We start from the raw sequence: 14,347 nt of genomic DNA on the forward strand, positions 1-14,347 counted from the left end.
TACAACAATTTATAGGCATAACTGGCTGACCTACAGGACTGACTGGAATTAAGTGTAATGCTACGTAATGCACTGGGATATTAACAAGAATTCTACCAGAAGTACAATCCAAGTTTCACTTGGAGCTAACAGAGAACAAGAGAGACCCAGGTATATTATTCAGTAACAGACTTCATACATTAAGAGGAAGATTCCTACATTTCTGAATGTTATTATCTGATGAGGTTGTGTGCGATAGCAGGGAACTAGAATAAATAACCCATGAGGTACCTTTCAGCTTTGTTCTTTTGTGCTTCTCATGTGCCAAAGAGTATGAGAAGCATCAGGCTAGAGGTAGTTCTACCAGGGTTGTGCATGAGAACCTATGTAAAACAACTTTTCATCTCAGGGCTCACTCCCACAAGCTCCTGATCATTCTGGTCCCCATCTTGCAAAGCACATGTTTAATTTTAATAATTTGAAAAAAATCCATTGAAGTCATGTGATTATTCATGTGGTTAAAGCTAAGTACCTGATTAAGTGCTTTCCAGACTGTGACAATTAAAATCAGTTTATTGCAGGATCAAACTTTATATGAAAAATGTAATGTTTTAACTTAGTAATTTACAAGAAAATTTGTAATTTGGGAGGGTGGGTGGAAGGAAAGTAAAATCAAATATTTCTGGTATAGAAACTGAAGAGACTGGAGTTTTCTAAATTTTAGAGACAATGTAATCTAATGGACAGAGGATGGAAAAGACATTCAGAAACTCTAAAGTTCTCAGACTGGCTTTGTTGCCGACACACCTTCCTAAAGCCTGACCCATACTGCTAAAACTCTTGAACACACCACTGTTCTTTCATGAATGGTTTAATTGGTCCCCATCCTATCCAGCCTCCATGATGTCATTTTTGCAATTTAACATTCACCAGTTAAAATCATCCTCTCCTCCAACTGCATCTAGTAACTTCATGGGATTCTTGTGTCTATGCACCCATTTTTTTATTCTACCTGAAAACCAGTGAGCAGTTTCACCAGCCAAGAATAACAATAAAATTCCAAGCCTATGTCTTTTTTAAGACCTCTTACTTCTGGGCCAGCAGGAACCTGTTAAGCCTTGCAGTGCAGCACCTTAACATTGTAACAAACTTATTTCAAGCTTTACCATGGTCTACACTGATTTCCACTTCTCTCTCTCTAGTGACTCCTCACATTAATCTCTACATTCCACCCACTTCTCTTGCTCCCTATTCCCCCCACCCCCATTACCCAATCCTTGAAATATGGTGACCAGGTAGCAATGGTAAAAAATCAGAAAAGGAGGGGGGAGTCCTACAGAAGATAAACCCCCTAATGTTGGGATTGTCCTGATAAAGTCAGGATATCTGGTCACCCTACCTCCAAAGAATATCAAGAATGCATGCCTCTCGTTGTCACTTTTTCTGTTTCGATGGAAACAGTGCTACTTTGTCACTCTCTGAAAGGGTTGATTTGTGGACTAACCAGATGGTGTCTGTACTGCAATTCCAAGATATAAAATTGCTACATATTGTTAGGGAGAGTAAGCTATTTTCAAGATGGGAAAAAGACATTTCAACCTTAAACGACTTCTTCTTTCTGAACATTCTCTAAGTAGTGATGTTATGATTGCAAACTCCAGAAATACAAAAGCTAGACACCAAAGACACACCTTTAGGAAACAAAAATATCAAAAGGTCAAAGCAAAGATAAATTCTACCTCAAGAAATCTCTAACTTGCAGACTGCCAATTTACACAAGATCATGTGTGACTATTTATTCTGGAAAAGGTGTTATTTGCACTGCAATCAAAGTTATGCCACAACTGTAGTAAACATATCTCCACTGGAAAGGTGGGAGCATTAACTGCTCTTGCTCAGTTGAGAAGAGCCAAACTATGGGAACTGCCTTAGGTGTCAATCCTCAAGAGAGAGACGGACAGCTAAAGCCCAAATGAACTAGCAACTTCACCTCATGGGCAGGCATAAAGGCTCAGGTTTTGTTTACACATGGTATTGCTCCCGATTAACTGTGTGTGTGGACTTTCTTAGTACGAAGTAAGACTGTTTTCTTCCTGTTTAGCTTAACCCAAGCTGAACAGGAACAAGACATTCTTACAGTGAAATAAAGGTGGTTTTATCTACAGAGCAACACTTCAGAAAATTATTCAAGTTAACTAAAAGTGCCAATGAAAACCGGATTAGTTAAACAGCATTAAACCTCTTTGTGGACACACTGATTAAGAATTCTAGTGGTTTTAATTCAATTCACCTTAATGCACTTTGAAAGTATTTACATGAAGTTAATTGTCAACAATTTTCCGTGGACAAGCCTTTAGGGCTTTAAAATACCGTTGCAGCACAACTGCACTACTACTACACTGTTGTAGTTATCTATGCCAATGGGAGGGGTTCTCTCATTAACATAGGTTACTAGGAACAGAAGAGGTATTAACTAGGTCAATACAAACATTCTTCCATGTAGCATGATCTACATGGGGATTCAGATCAGCTTAACCATGCTACTCAGAGTGTGGGCGCAGTTAAACCAAATTAAGTTTCTAGCATAAACCAGGCCTTTTGTTGGCATAGCTTATTCCATTCCTTCCTGCTACCCTTTTCGCAACACCTTGAGCAAACAATGCTCCCTACAAGCAGATCCAGCATGAAAGAGAGTGTTAAAAGGTAAGAAAATGGTATAATTTTGTGGGATCAATAACATGTTTATTTTGAACCATAGGTTGATAGTGAGGTGAAGAATATATCTATAGCTTGCTCTTCTGGATGGGATCTTCAAAGTATCTAGGTAGGATCTTCAAAGTATCTAGGTGACTTAGAAGTGCAATTTCCATTGAAACTAATAGAATTTGTCCTCTGAAGTCACTTAGGCTTTTGAAAATTCTACCCATATTGGTTGCCTTTAAGAAGTCTCCAGTTTCTCAAATGCCAACAATAGCAAAATTGTGTAACATCAATAGTTTGCCATACATTCTTCATGTCTGGAGCTATTTCATGATAATTTTACCATTTTTAACATATCTAGATTTTGTTTTCAAACTCCAAAACATTTTGGAAACTTGCTTTTCTATGCCCCCACCACAAAAAATAACAACAACAAAAAATACCCTACCTTAAAAAGAAATAAAAAGATCATCATTTAAAAACAAAATAAACCTGCTCTGTCCCCAACCAACTGTAGCAACTTCCAACACAAAACCACTTAAACTAAGTAAATTTGATACAGTAATCCAACTTTTGCTTAAACATTTCAGTACTACTGTATTTTACCACATTATCTTCATAGATAAATCATTTTAACTTAAGCCCATGACTCTAATTTCCAATCTGTTTTTATAACCTCTAATAGGTCCTTACAAGTATTAAGTTTAATTTTATAAAAACCCAGCAAGTTGCAATGTTCTGTCAGATAAACACACCCATATCCCAAAATTTATGTAATTAAATAAAAACTATAACTTTTCAGCAGTAAAGTGGATGATAAGGAATAAATCAGATGAGCAGTGAATTAGCAGAACATCACACATGAATGTTAATAAGAGTGCTAAAGCGGCACAGTTATACTTTCCTTTGAATGCACTCATATGAACCATAAAACTATAAATAGCAAGTGTCCTGTATTATTTTATTGTTGAGAAAGAACCAAGAATACACACAAAAGTATTTATTTTTATTTTACATAAAGTGAATCCGTTTTCATACGATGTCATGTAAAATGAATAATTTCACCAATATTTGTAAATTTCAGTAAACAAAGCTGAGGCATTGAGAGTAAGAGAATATTACCATTGTTTGATCACTTACCTCTGTAATGAAGGACTTGGCTGTTGACGCATTCATTACAAGAATGGCTCGTCTCAGAGTGTCCCGGTAGCGATTCAATTCTTCTATTCGCATGGTGGCAAAGAGCCCTGTGATCATTTTATTGATATTGTTCTCTACCTTCTGCAGCGCTACATCCATTCCCTGCTGAGATACTTTGTCCAAAAATTCTTGTATTCCACGGATATCTAGGAAAATCAAAAGCCCATCAAAATGCTAATTTATATATAGAACAGAGACAAAAACACTATTCTGCTTATCTTGAAAAGGTATTCTACTCAGTGTTCAGTAGCTCCCTGAAGGCCATCCTAACTTAATATTCATTTGAACTGTTCCTGAGCTATGCTCATGGTATGTCCTAAAGTGATAAAACGTGGGAAGAAATTTATGTACGGGTTAGTGTTCAAAAGAATCACTTTAAAACAGTACTTAATTATTTTCAGTTGATTTCTTCACTCAATCACCCCATTGTTTCCAACTCTAATTAACACCGTACATCTTTGAAAGCAGTTTCATAATAAAGGACACATGCAGAGAAGGGGAGGCTAAGTTATCAGACTACAACATACACTGCTCTTTGTTTTTTGCTGGAGACTAGAAAAAATGTTATTAACATAATACAGCTATCTTTGGACAAGCACATATTTTGAATGCCTAAACTTAGCTGAAATGAGGTCTGCATTAGCTATTTACCTAAAAAGCCGGATGGCTGGATCCAATTATACATAAAAATTTACTTCCTTTAAAAAACATCAGACACAATCATAGCATGTTACTTAGTAGACACAATGGCCATTGGCTGTGTTTAGCATTAAATAAAAATGAAAGCAAAATGCAGGCATTATGTTTTTCCATATACAAAGCGTTATAATGGAGCTTGATAGCTCATTCTGTATACCTCTTTCCTCAGAGTGCACTATTTGGCTGTGTCTACACTGGCATGAATTTCCAGAAATGCTTAAAACGGAATACTATTCTGTTTTCAGTTTTTCTGGAAAAGGAGCGTCTACATTGGCAGGCTGCTTTTCCGGAAAAGCCCTTTTTCCGGAAAAGCGTCTGTGGCCAATGTAGATGCGCTTTTCCGGAAAAGAGCCCTGATCGCCATTTTCGCGATCGGGGCTTTTTTCCGGAAAAGACTACTGGGCTGTCTACACTGGCCCTTTTCCGAAACAGTTTTCCGGAATAAGGACTTATGCCCGAGCGGGAGCAGAATAGTTTTTCTGGAATAGCGGCTGATTTTGTACAGTAGAGCATCGTTGCTTTTCCGGAAATTCAAGGGCCAGTGTAGACAGCTCGCAGCTGATTTTCTGGAATAAGTGGCCCAGTGTAGACACAGCCAGTATGTTTATCTTTTGCTGTAATTGTTGAAGTCATTGTACCTACAGTACCTGCATCCTTTCCTTGTCCATAAATCCTAGCAAATAATCCTTTCATTCAACAATAAATCTGAGTGCTCACTGGGCACCCACCAGCTATATGAGTTGCCAGGGCCTTACGTTTAAAAAGTCTTCAGAACCTGCATTTTGAGTAATGGTATACCTATTCAGTATCTAACAAGTTTTGGAGTGTCACAGCATTAAATATCAACCCTGATGCATTACAGAGTTAAAACTGATACTTAATTTCAAAAAATATATTTTAATTTGAAAAAAAGGACACGGGAACAAACATATAATCCCCATGAAAGAGCAAACACTTTGTATCTCTCCCTTGTGAAAGTCTATACTAACCTGAGCACAGAGACAGCAGAGCTATTGGAGAGTTTACAATGAAGTGCAGCCACATAACAGTCACATATCTAATCTAAATACTTCACATCATTTATTTAAAAGAGCCATGCTTGAGAACAAGCTTATTTAAAACAAGTTGTACCTCGGAATAAAAATGCAACAAACAGGAGGCCATTTTAGGAATCCATGGCTGCAACCACTATTTATGTATGGATACATCAGCAATATGTTAATATTATTAAATATTAGAAGAATGGTTTAATACTGAGAAAATACATGCACATCCTAAAAATAAATTTCCAAAAGACTGTCAGGTGCTAATTACAGCTTCTATTTAATGTCTAAAACAGGAAAATGAAATTCAGTCTAATCAGGAATGTTGGATTTTCTTGGCACTGCAATGTCAATTTAAGAAGCAACAAGATCAGATTATCTGAATTGTTAAAAACATGCCTAGTTTTATGCAAATAATAAACTAGCTGTTCCTGCTTTAACTAGGGTAACCATCTGTCCTGTTTTTACTGAGAGTCCCTTATTTAAGACCTCCTCCTGGTGTGCTAACTTTTTTAAAAAAAATGGGCGCAATATCCTTTATTTCCCTTGCAGCAGGTAGGGGAGAGAGAGGAGCCCGCCAGAGCTCAGGGCTTCAGCTGAACGCCAGCAACATCCCTTCTCCACTGCAGGGCTGAAGCCCCAGGAACTGGTGGCTCCCCTCCCACTTCCTCCCTCCACAGGGCTGAAGCCCTGATTACTGGCGGTTTCCGCCTCCCCCCTCACTCCCACTGAGGCGCTGAAGCTCTGAGTGCCAGCAGCCCCTCTCTTTACCATATTTCTGAGTTACTTAGCACAGACAGACAGGAGGTTTTTGAACTGAGATAAAGATTGGCCAGGAGTTGAGCAAATTATTTAAACCTTCTTAGGTACCTACACGTACCTTGAAAATACCTGGGGAAAAGTGACCTAAATTAAGACAGGTTTTGTCATACCAACAGCCATGGGCCCCTCTCACCCACTCAAGAGAGGTGGAAATGAGTGGGAGAGAAAACAGGAGGAAAACTTCTGTGGGTTTTTTTAACATGTTCTAGCATAACCAAAAGTTATGGGCTTGAGGCAGTCATTACTGAGTGAAATTCTCTAATCTGTGGTATGTGGGAAGAATGATTTTAGCACTCCCAGATAGCCTTAAAAATCTATTAATCAAACAAAGAAGTGAAATATATTGACTATTGTATGGATCCACTGGGTATTAGGAATTGAGGTATTCTTTGCTGATAAGATTACCTTTCCCAGTGATCTTTCAGTATATGCATGGTGGCACCTTGATACACACCTAGGGAAGTTAGTGTAGCTTAAGGCATAGGGCATCAGACACAGTAAGGAAATTTGTGTATTGGGACTAACTTTGTTTCTGACAAACTGAGCGATGGTGGGTAAATCTTTGTGCCTTCGTGCTTTAGTTGCCTCATTTGTAGAAGGAGAATAATAATAATGGAGTTAACCTATCATAATTAAACACTTTGGGATCACCAGATGAAAACTGCTGTGTAAATGCTACAGAATTATGCTGGTTGTTAACTGCAGTAGTTAAGCTCTCTAGTTGCTAGAGATGATCTTCTTAAAAACGTATGCCAAAAAATAGGTACTACAATGGAATGGATAATCTCAACTTTCTTTTCCTGCATAGGCTATCTGATAGTAGGGTATTTCTTCACTGTACCATATAACCCTCTTTCTCATGGATAAATTCCTTCTGCAGACAACTCCATTAAGTACATGGTGCAGCAAGTTTTTATGTGGAGGCACACAAACAGAGCTGTTAATTTCTCATGCAGAGGTGGTTCTCATCCCACATTTACTAGCCAGACGACTAGAAATCAGATCATCCACCAGCATTTTGAAGAATGTAGGAGAGTTATCTATTGTCACCAAAATAAATAATCCTCATTACAGTCTTGGTAGTAGCGCCAATAGGACCTGGAAAGGAGCCCAGGACAGCTGGCAGTATTTTAAAGAAGCCTTATTGAAGGCACAGAAAGAAACCATCTTGACGCGTAGCAAGAGAGGCAAACATGGTAGGAGACCGGATTGGCTTACAGGGGAAATCCTTGGTGAATTTAAGCACAAAAAGGAAGCTTACAAAAAGTGGAAACTAGGACAAATAACCAGGGAGGAGTTTAAATGTATAGCTCGAGAATGCTGGAGGGTTATCAGGAAGGCGAAAGCGCAAATGGAATTGCAACTGGCTAAGGATGCGAAGGATAACAAGAAAAGGTTTCTACAGGCACGTTAACAAGAAGAAGATGATCAGAGAGGGTGTGCAGCCCCTAATAGATGAAGGAGATAACCTTGTGACAGATGATGTGGGGAAAGCTGAAGTACTCAATGCGTTCTTTGCCTCTGTATTCATGGACAAGGTCGGCTCCTAGACTTCTGCGCTAAGTGATGCAAGATGGGATGAAGATGGACAGCCCGTGGTGGGTAAACAACAGGTTAGGAACTACTTGAAAAAGCTAAACGTACATAAATCCATGGGTCTGGACTTAATGCATCCGAGGATACTGAGGGAGTTGGCAACTGTCATTGAGGAGCCTTTGGCCATTATCTTTGAAAAGTCGTGGAGTTCGGGAGAAATCCCGGATGATTGGAAAAAGGCAAATGTAGTGCCCATCTTCAAAAAAGGGAAAAAGGACGATCCAGGGAACTATAGGCCGGTCAGTCTTGCCTCGGTTCCTGGAAAAATCATGGAAGGGATCCTTAAGGAATCCATTTTGAGACACTTGGATGAGAGGAAAGTGATTAGGTATAGTCAGCATGGATTCACAAAGGGCAAGTCGTGCCTGAACAATCTGATTAGCTTCTGTGATGAGGTAACTGGCTCGGTGGACATGGGAAAGTCAGTGGATGTTATATACCTTGACTTTAGCAAGGCTTTTGATGCAGTCTCCCACAATATTCTTGCCAGCAAGTTAAGGGAATGTGGATTGGATAAATGGATGGTAAGATGGATAGAAAGATGGCTAGAAGGCCGGGCCCAGCGGGTAGTGATCAATGGCTCGATGTCAGGATGGCGGTCGGTTTCTAGCGGAGTGCCCCAAGGTTCAGTTCTAGGACCGGTTTTGTTCAATATCTTTATTGATGAGGGGATGGATTGCACCCTCAGCAAGTTTGCGGATGACACTAAGCTAGGGGGAGAGGTAGATACTTTGGAGGGCAGAGATAGGGTCCAGAGTGACTTAGACAAATTGGAGCATTGGGCCACAAGAAATCTGATGAGGTTCAACAAGGACAAGTGTAGAGTCCTGCACTTGGGACGGAAGAATCCCAAGCATAGTTACAAGCTGGAGACCAACCGGTTAAGTAGTAGTTCTGCAGAAAAGGACCTGGGGGTTACAGTGGATGAGAAGCTGGATATGAGTCAACAGTGTGCCCTTGTAGCCAAGAAGGCTAATGGCATATTAGGTTGCATTAAGAGGAGCACTGCCAGCAGATCCAGAGATGTCATTATTCCCCTTTATTTGGCATTGGTGAGACCACATCTGGAGTATTGTGTCCAGTTCTGGGCCCCCCACTACAAAAAGGATGTGGACGCATTGGAGAGGGTCCAGTGGAGGGCAACCATAATGATTAGGGACCTGGAGCATATGACCTATGAGTAGAGGCTGAGGGAGTTGGGTCTGTTTAGTCTGCAGAAGCGAAGAGTGAGGGGGGATATGATAGCAGCCTTCAACTTCCTGAAGGGAGGTTTCAAAGAGGATGGAGAGAGGCTGTTCTCAGTAGTGACAGATGGCAGAAGAAGGAGCAATGGTCTCAAGTTATGGTGGGAGAGGTCCAGGTTGGATATTAGGAAAAAGTATTTCACTAGGAGGGTTGTGAAGCACTGGAATGGGTTACCTAGGGAAGTAGTGGAGTCTCCATCCCTAGAGGTGTTTAAGTCCCGGCTTGACAAAGCCCTAGCTGGTTTGATTTAGATGGGATTGGTCCTGCCTAGAGCAGGGGTCTGGACTTGATGACCGTCTGATGTCTCTTCCATTTCTATGATTCTATGATAAGGGGATGGTTTGAGAACATGATCTTGATAACTAATTGACCATTCATTATGGGTATGTCTACACTACCCCGCTAGTTTGAACTAGCGGTGGTAATGTAGTCATCCGCAGTTGCAAATGAATCCCGGGATTTGAATTTCCCGGGCTTCATTTGCATGAAGCCGGCCGGCGCCATCTTTAAGTGCCGGCTAGTTCGAACCCCGTGCCACATGACTACATGCGGCACGGGGTTCGAACTAGCCGGCATTTAAAAATGGCGCCGGCCGGCTTCATGTAAATGAAGCCCGGGAAATTCAAATCCCGGGCTTCATTTGCAACTGTGGATGACTACATTACCCCCGCTAGTTCGAACTAGCGGGGTAGTGTAGACATACCCTATCAGTGGGAAATAGGACAATGGAGGGATGATAGGAGTTACTATAGAGAACTTTCTGGGTGTCTGGCTGGTGAGTCTTGCCCACATGATCAGGGTTTAGCTGATCGCCATATTTAGGGTGGGGAAGGAATTTTCCTCCAGGGTAGCTTCGCAGAGACCCTGGAGGTATTTCGCCTTCCTCTGTAGCATGGGGCACAGATCACAGCTGGAGGATTCTCTGCATTTTGGGGCCTTCAAAGTATTTGAAGGCTTCAATATCTGAGACATAGGTGAGAGGATTATTCTAAGAGGGGTGGGTGAGAGTCTGTGGCCTGCACTGTGCAGGGGGTCAGACTAGATGATCAAAATGGTCCCTTCTGACCTTAAAGTCTTTGAGTCTATGAGCCAGCATTACCGCCTTGTCTTCAGCTCTAGATCTCTAATATTTAGTATCAAATTTTTAAAAATAACAACCATTACATCAGATTTGAGGTAACATGAATATAAAATCAACTCTCCAATGTCAATGATAAGTCAGGAAATCAACCCTATCTGAAAGAAATAAATATATACCCAGTATCATATCTCTTCCTGGAGAAAAAAATGTGACAAAAGTCATCTAGCTGGGGCTCTCTTGAAACAATTCAAGAAATGAGTTACTGTATCAGGGGTTGTTCTATTGGAAGAACTCCTTCCAGTCACCCAGACATTCAAATCTAAGTATTGTTAACAAGAGTGTAGATACCAGCCTATTTAGGAGAGATGATCTTGTGCTGAAGGCCTTGGATTGGAACTCTGATAAAAGTTCAATTTCCAGCTTTGCAAAAGATTTCCTATACGACTTAGGGTTTCATCTACACTGCAACAACAAACCAACCAACCACAACAAATCTCAGAACCCAGGTCTACTGACTTGGATTCCATAGTTTGTACTATAGGGCTACAAATAGCACTGTAGACATTCCTATTTGGGCAGGAGTATTGGCTCTCATCCCCACATAGTTGCTGCTATATTTAGCTCCATAATGCAAGCCGAGTGAGTAATTAATTGGTGATTAATTACGTGTCTTAATGTTGGTAATGTAGATCCACCCCTTGATTCTACCTTTAATGTATTTTAGTATGTGATTGCTTTGTTAATGAAACCATGCTTGTGGAGATGTGTGTTTAAAATTAGTCTCATTAACCTGACTGCTAGCTATTTTAAAAACCTCTAGTTCTGGTGTAGGAAGCATGAAAAAACTAACTCATCTGCAACCCAATCAGATGATAATAGATACCAGCAATACATTAAGAAATCAGTAATATTATCATTATGGAAAAAAGTTATTTTAAGGCCAAGGAAAAATTACTTACTATAAACTCTTAATGCTGAAATTTGAATGAGCAGTGAAAATTTTATGCAACTCGTAGGACATTCTATTATTGGATGGCATCCAGAGGGTTTTTTGTAAGTTGGATCAGCCTACCAGCTGCCCAGCCTTACTTTTCAATACATAATCCAAGTTTTGCATGAAGGCAAATGAAAAGGCAAATCGGTGACAAATATACACTATTAAATAATGAAATAATTAATACTGAAGGGCCAGATGCTCAGCTAGTGTTAATCAGCATAGCTTCACTGGCTTCAGGCTTGTTAATATATATCATGGACTGATTCATTAGTACTAAGTCAACCAGCAAATTGCAGAGAAAATCACAAATCTCAAAAGTTTAATACATTTTACTACAAACAACTGTTTGTCTCAAAATTCACCCCAACAATATATCATCAGCTATTTGTTATTCGCTATATACTATTAATTATTGGGGAATCACTGGTTTAAAAGTTTTCACTCATCCTATTAGACACCAGAACCAATTTTCTGTGGCTTAGTTGGTCATTTACACCATGAAAAATGAACAGCAAACATCAACAATTTATCTGATCATCTGCACTTATGAAAACAAGTATATTCAGAAATTGATACAAAGTTTACATTCACAATGAATAATCAGAGCAGATCTGGTTGCAGAAAGATTATATACCTGATGATGATGATAAACTAAATCCTGCTTGCTTCTGGCATTTTACTAGAGATAAAAAAAGAATTATAAAGTAATCACTGCTCCCAACTGAGCATTTGGTTTTCTCAGACGCGGTATACAGCCATTAACCCGTCCTTCTGTAATATCATTTTAGACCTCAAGCCACCTCGCATTCTGCCTAGATGAAAAATATCACCTGATTCAGCTGCTGCAGAAAAGGTGAATGCACTTGTCATAAATATTCACTGGCTGATTACACAAAAGACTCATTTGTTTGTACTGCTGATGAGGAAAGCAGTTGTATAACATATGATGCTGTTCAAATTCTTATCAAGAAAGCTTTATATATCTACTGCAGTAATCCATTTTTATTCAGTGATGGCCGCAATGACTGAGCCTATTAATTATAGGCTCAAGCTGGACTCCGAAAAAGTCATAGTTCTACTTTAAGTGCTGAGCTGAATATCCCTATTCTTTCAAGGTTGTTGATATGTATTAATTTAGTATTTAAGCTGAAGTGAGCAATGATTAGCATGATGATTCAATAACACAGTCTCTCTCCTCTGTCATCCTACTGTCAAGTCTGTGCAGTTTCCTCCCATTAGTTATCTGCAATACAAAGAACCCTCAAGCCAACAAAGCTACCAGATTACTCTATTCTGAATTTTTCCTTGGTGCTAGGGAGCTGAATGAGAGCATTAACTGAAAGGCATTTTTTTTTGGTTAATGATGAGCTAACCTCGAAGGACATAGCATTTGTTGAAGCTCACTGTTGATAAGCTTATGTTCAGAAATGTATTTAAAGAGGTTTTGAAAAGTCACGTAGCCAAAAAAAAAAAAAAAAGGAGGGGTAAGTGACACTACTGTCAGACAACAAATAATAACCTAAAACAAAACAACATTCACTTTACTATAAAAAGGAGAAAAGGGGGGAAAAGAAAATTTTAAAACTGTACAGTGTGAAAAGTAATTTTTAATTAAAATGTATATTTTCCATTTCAAACCCTGTGAAATGAAAACAACTTCATTTTTTTTTTCAACTGGCTTTTGTTGTTTGGGTTTTTTTAAATATTTTCTACCAACCCCCATCAATAATAACAACATTCTCTCTGCATTAAATGTTATGTTGCTACAGTTCTTCAGCTTCACTGCACATACTGTATGTTTCATTGCATGTATCAATAACAAACTTAAAAACAATTACAGTTTGTATTTAACAAAAGAAACCAGGAATAGATCATACTACATATATGGCTGAATCAATGTTGCAATGGGAATCTCAATTTTTGGAATTTCCTGATACATGGTTTTCATCCATATTGTTTGACACTAGATTTTCTCTAGTTTCACTCCTTTTAACTGGGGGGGGGGGGGAGGAGAAGAAAGATGGAAAAGAGGAGAGAGAGGGAGGGGGGTGGAGGCCAGGAGAGAAAGAGAGAGAGAGAAAAAAAGGAAAGGGGTCAGGAAAAAGAAGAAAACTGGATGGGAGCTGGAATTAATCCCAAAGTGTAGCATTTACTATCTGAACGTCTACAGAGACCCAAAAAAACAAAACAAAACCATACCACAGGCAGATACCATGCTTGTGTGACAGATATTCATGTGATAAATTGCATTTACCATGTATACTTGACTACCTGACTGTCTTTCTACTACTAATCCATCTTCTTTGCAGATGCAGCTTGTGCGTCAAGAATCTGTCAGCCTATTTTTATCATTATTGGGGTGAGATATTGCTGACTCAAATTCTATCTAGTTTGTATAAGTCTTAGTTTGCAATTTCATTTAATTCCCCAGGCTCTCTGCTTTGATCTGTTTATAATCACTTTACAATATATCTTGTACAGTGCAAGACAGCATAATTCTGGGTTTATGCTCCATTAGGGGTGTAAAACTGGGGAGCTGGGAAATTGGCTAGGGCCGCCCTTTTTAATCTATGAGTGGCTTAGGTAGAGAAGTCAGGTGATTCAGTTATGTATATGGCACCACTTCTTGTCATGCTGGGTGACAATAGGGCCTGGAGAGGCTGGCTGGGTGTCATACTCAGAGCACTGTGAGAGTGGCCAACCCAGCTGAATTGTTAAGAGGTACAGTGGTTCAAATGTCTGCCAGGCTGGAGCCTAAGGATACAATCTACCACAATTACCCTAATTGCAGTTCTTCAAAATGATTGCCAGTAAGGCTCCACACTCCCTACTTGCCCCGGTAATGGCAGACTTGGCATAGATTTCTGAATTAGCAGAAACAATTGATGGAGAGTAATGGGAGTTGGTAAATGTGAGTCTGTATACTCCCAAGAGAAATTGCTTCATGAAAGCTTCTAAGCTCAGATGCCGTAGATAAGTATCTTC

The 14,347-nt window shown here is 39.5% G+C and overlaps 1 protein-coding gene across 1 annotated transcript in view; it reads right to left on the minus strand.

Annotated features, from left to right (window-relative positions):
* Nucleotides 1-14,347, minus strand: part of GRID2 (glutamate ionotropic receptor delta type subunit 2) — a 1,117,109-nt gene that overhangs the window by 501,060 nt on the left and 601,702 nt on the right. The window contains exon 4 of the mRNA XM_006111957.4: nt 3,820-4,025. Within this exon, the coding sequence (XP_006112019.1) occupies nt 3,820-4,025 (206 nt within the window). The remainder of the gene's footprint in view (nt 1-3,819; nt 4,026-14,347) is intronic.

This window comes from Pelodiscus sinensis, chromosome 4 (genome assembly GCF_052426305.1).
Source record: "Pelodiscus sinensis isolate ZL-2025 chromosome 4, ASM5242630v1, whole genome shotgun sequence".
NCBI classification, from domain to species: domain Eukaryota; kingdom Metazoa; phylum Chordata; order Testudines; family Trionychidae; genus Pelodiscus; species Pelodiscus sinensis.